Genomic DNA, 379 nt, shown 5'->3' with positions numbered 1-379 from the left:
AGCCGAGGCCTCAGTGCCAGGGGTTAGTGGGTGGCCCTTGGGGCAACTGTTGGACCTGATGATGTTAAAGCTCTTTTCCACCCTGGCTGGTTCTATGCTCCTATCAAATGTGTGTCCCCCCACCCCGGTGAGGCCTCCGGGGTCAGCTTGAGCTGGGACTTGTCCCCGATGATGTAGAGCGAGGCGCGGTGCGGGCGCAGGAAGCCGGGCTCGGCCGTGCCGTTGTGGTGGGTTCCCAGCAGCTCCTTCCCCGCCAGGCGCGACCCGATCTCCACGTTGAGCGCGTAGCTGCTCATGCGCCCGCTGGCCCGGATGCTGCCCCACTTGCCTGCGGGACAGTGGCATCAGGAGGGAGTCCTGGGGGTCACGGCAGCGCTGG

At 66.0% G+C, this 379-nt stretch overlaps 1 protein-coding gene across 1 annotated transcript in view; it reads right to left on the bottom strand.

Annotated features, from left to right (window-relative positions):
* Positions 1-328, bottom strand: part of LOC104407624 (myotubularin-related protein 5-like) — a gene marked incomplete at its 5' end in the record, with an annotated part of 5,169 nt that extends 4,841 nt beyond the window's left edge. Inside the window, 1 exon segment of the mRNA XM_010016950.1 lies at positions 135-328. Coding sequence (XP_010015252.1) covers positions 135-328 — 194 coding nt within the window.
* Between the last annotated feature and the right edge of the window lie 51 nt (positions 329-379).

This window comes from Nestor notabilis, unplaced genomic scaffold, assembly GCF_000696875.1.
Source record: "Nestor notabilis isolate BGI_N333 unplaced genomic scaffold, ASM69687v1 scaffold19056, whole genome shotgun sequence".
Lineage (NCBI taxonomy): Eukaryota > Metazoa > Chordata > Aves > Psittaciformes > Psittacidae > Nestor > Nestor notabilis.
Note: the sequence above shows the minus strand (reverse complement) of the source record. Positions and strands in the feature narration are given on the sequence as shown.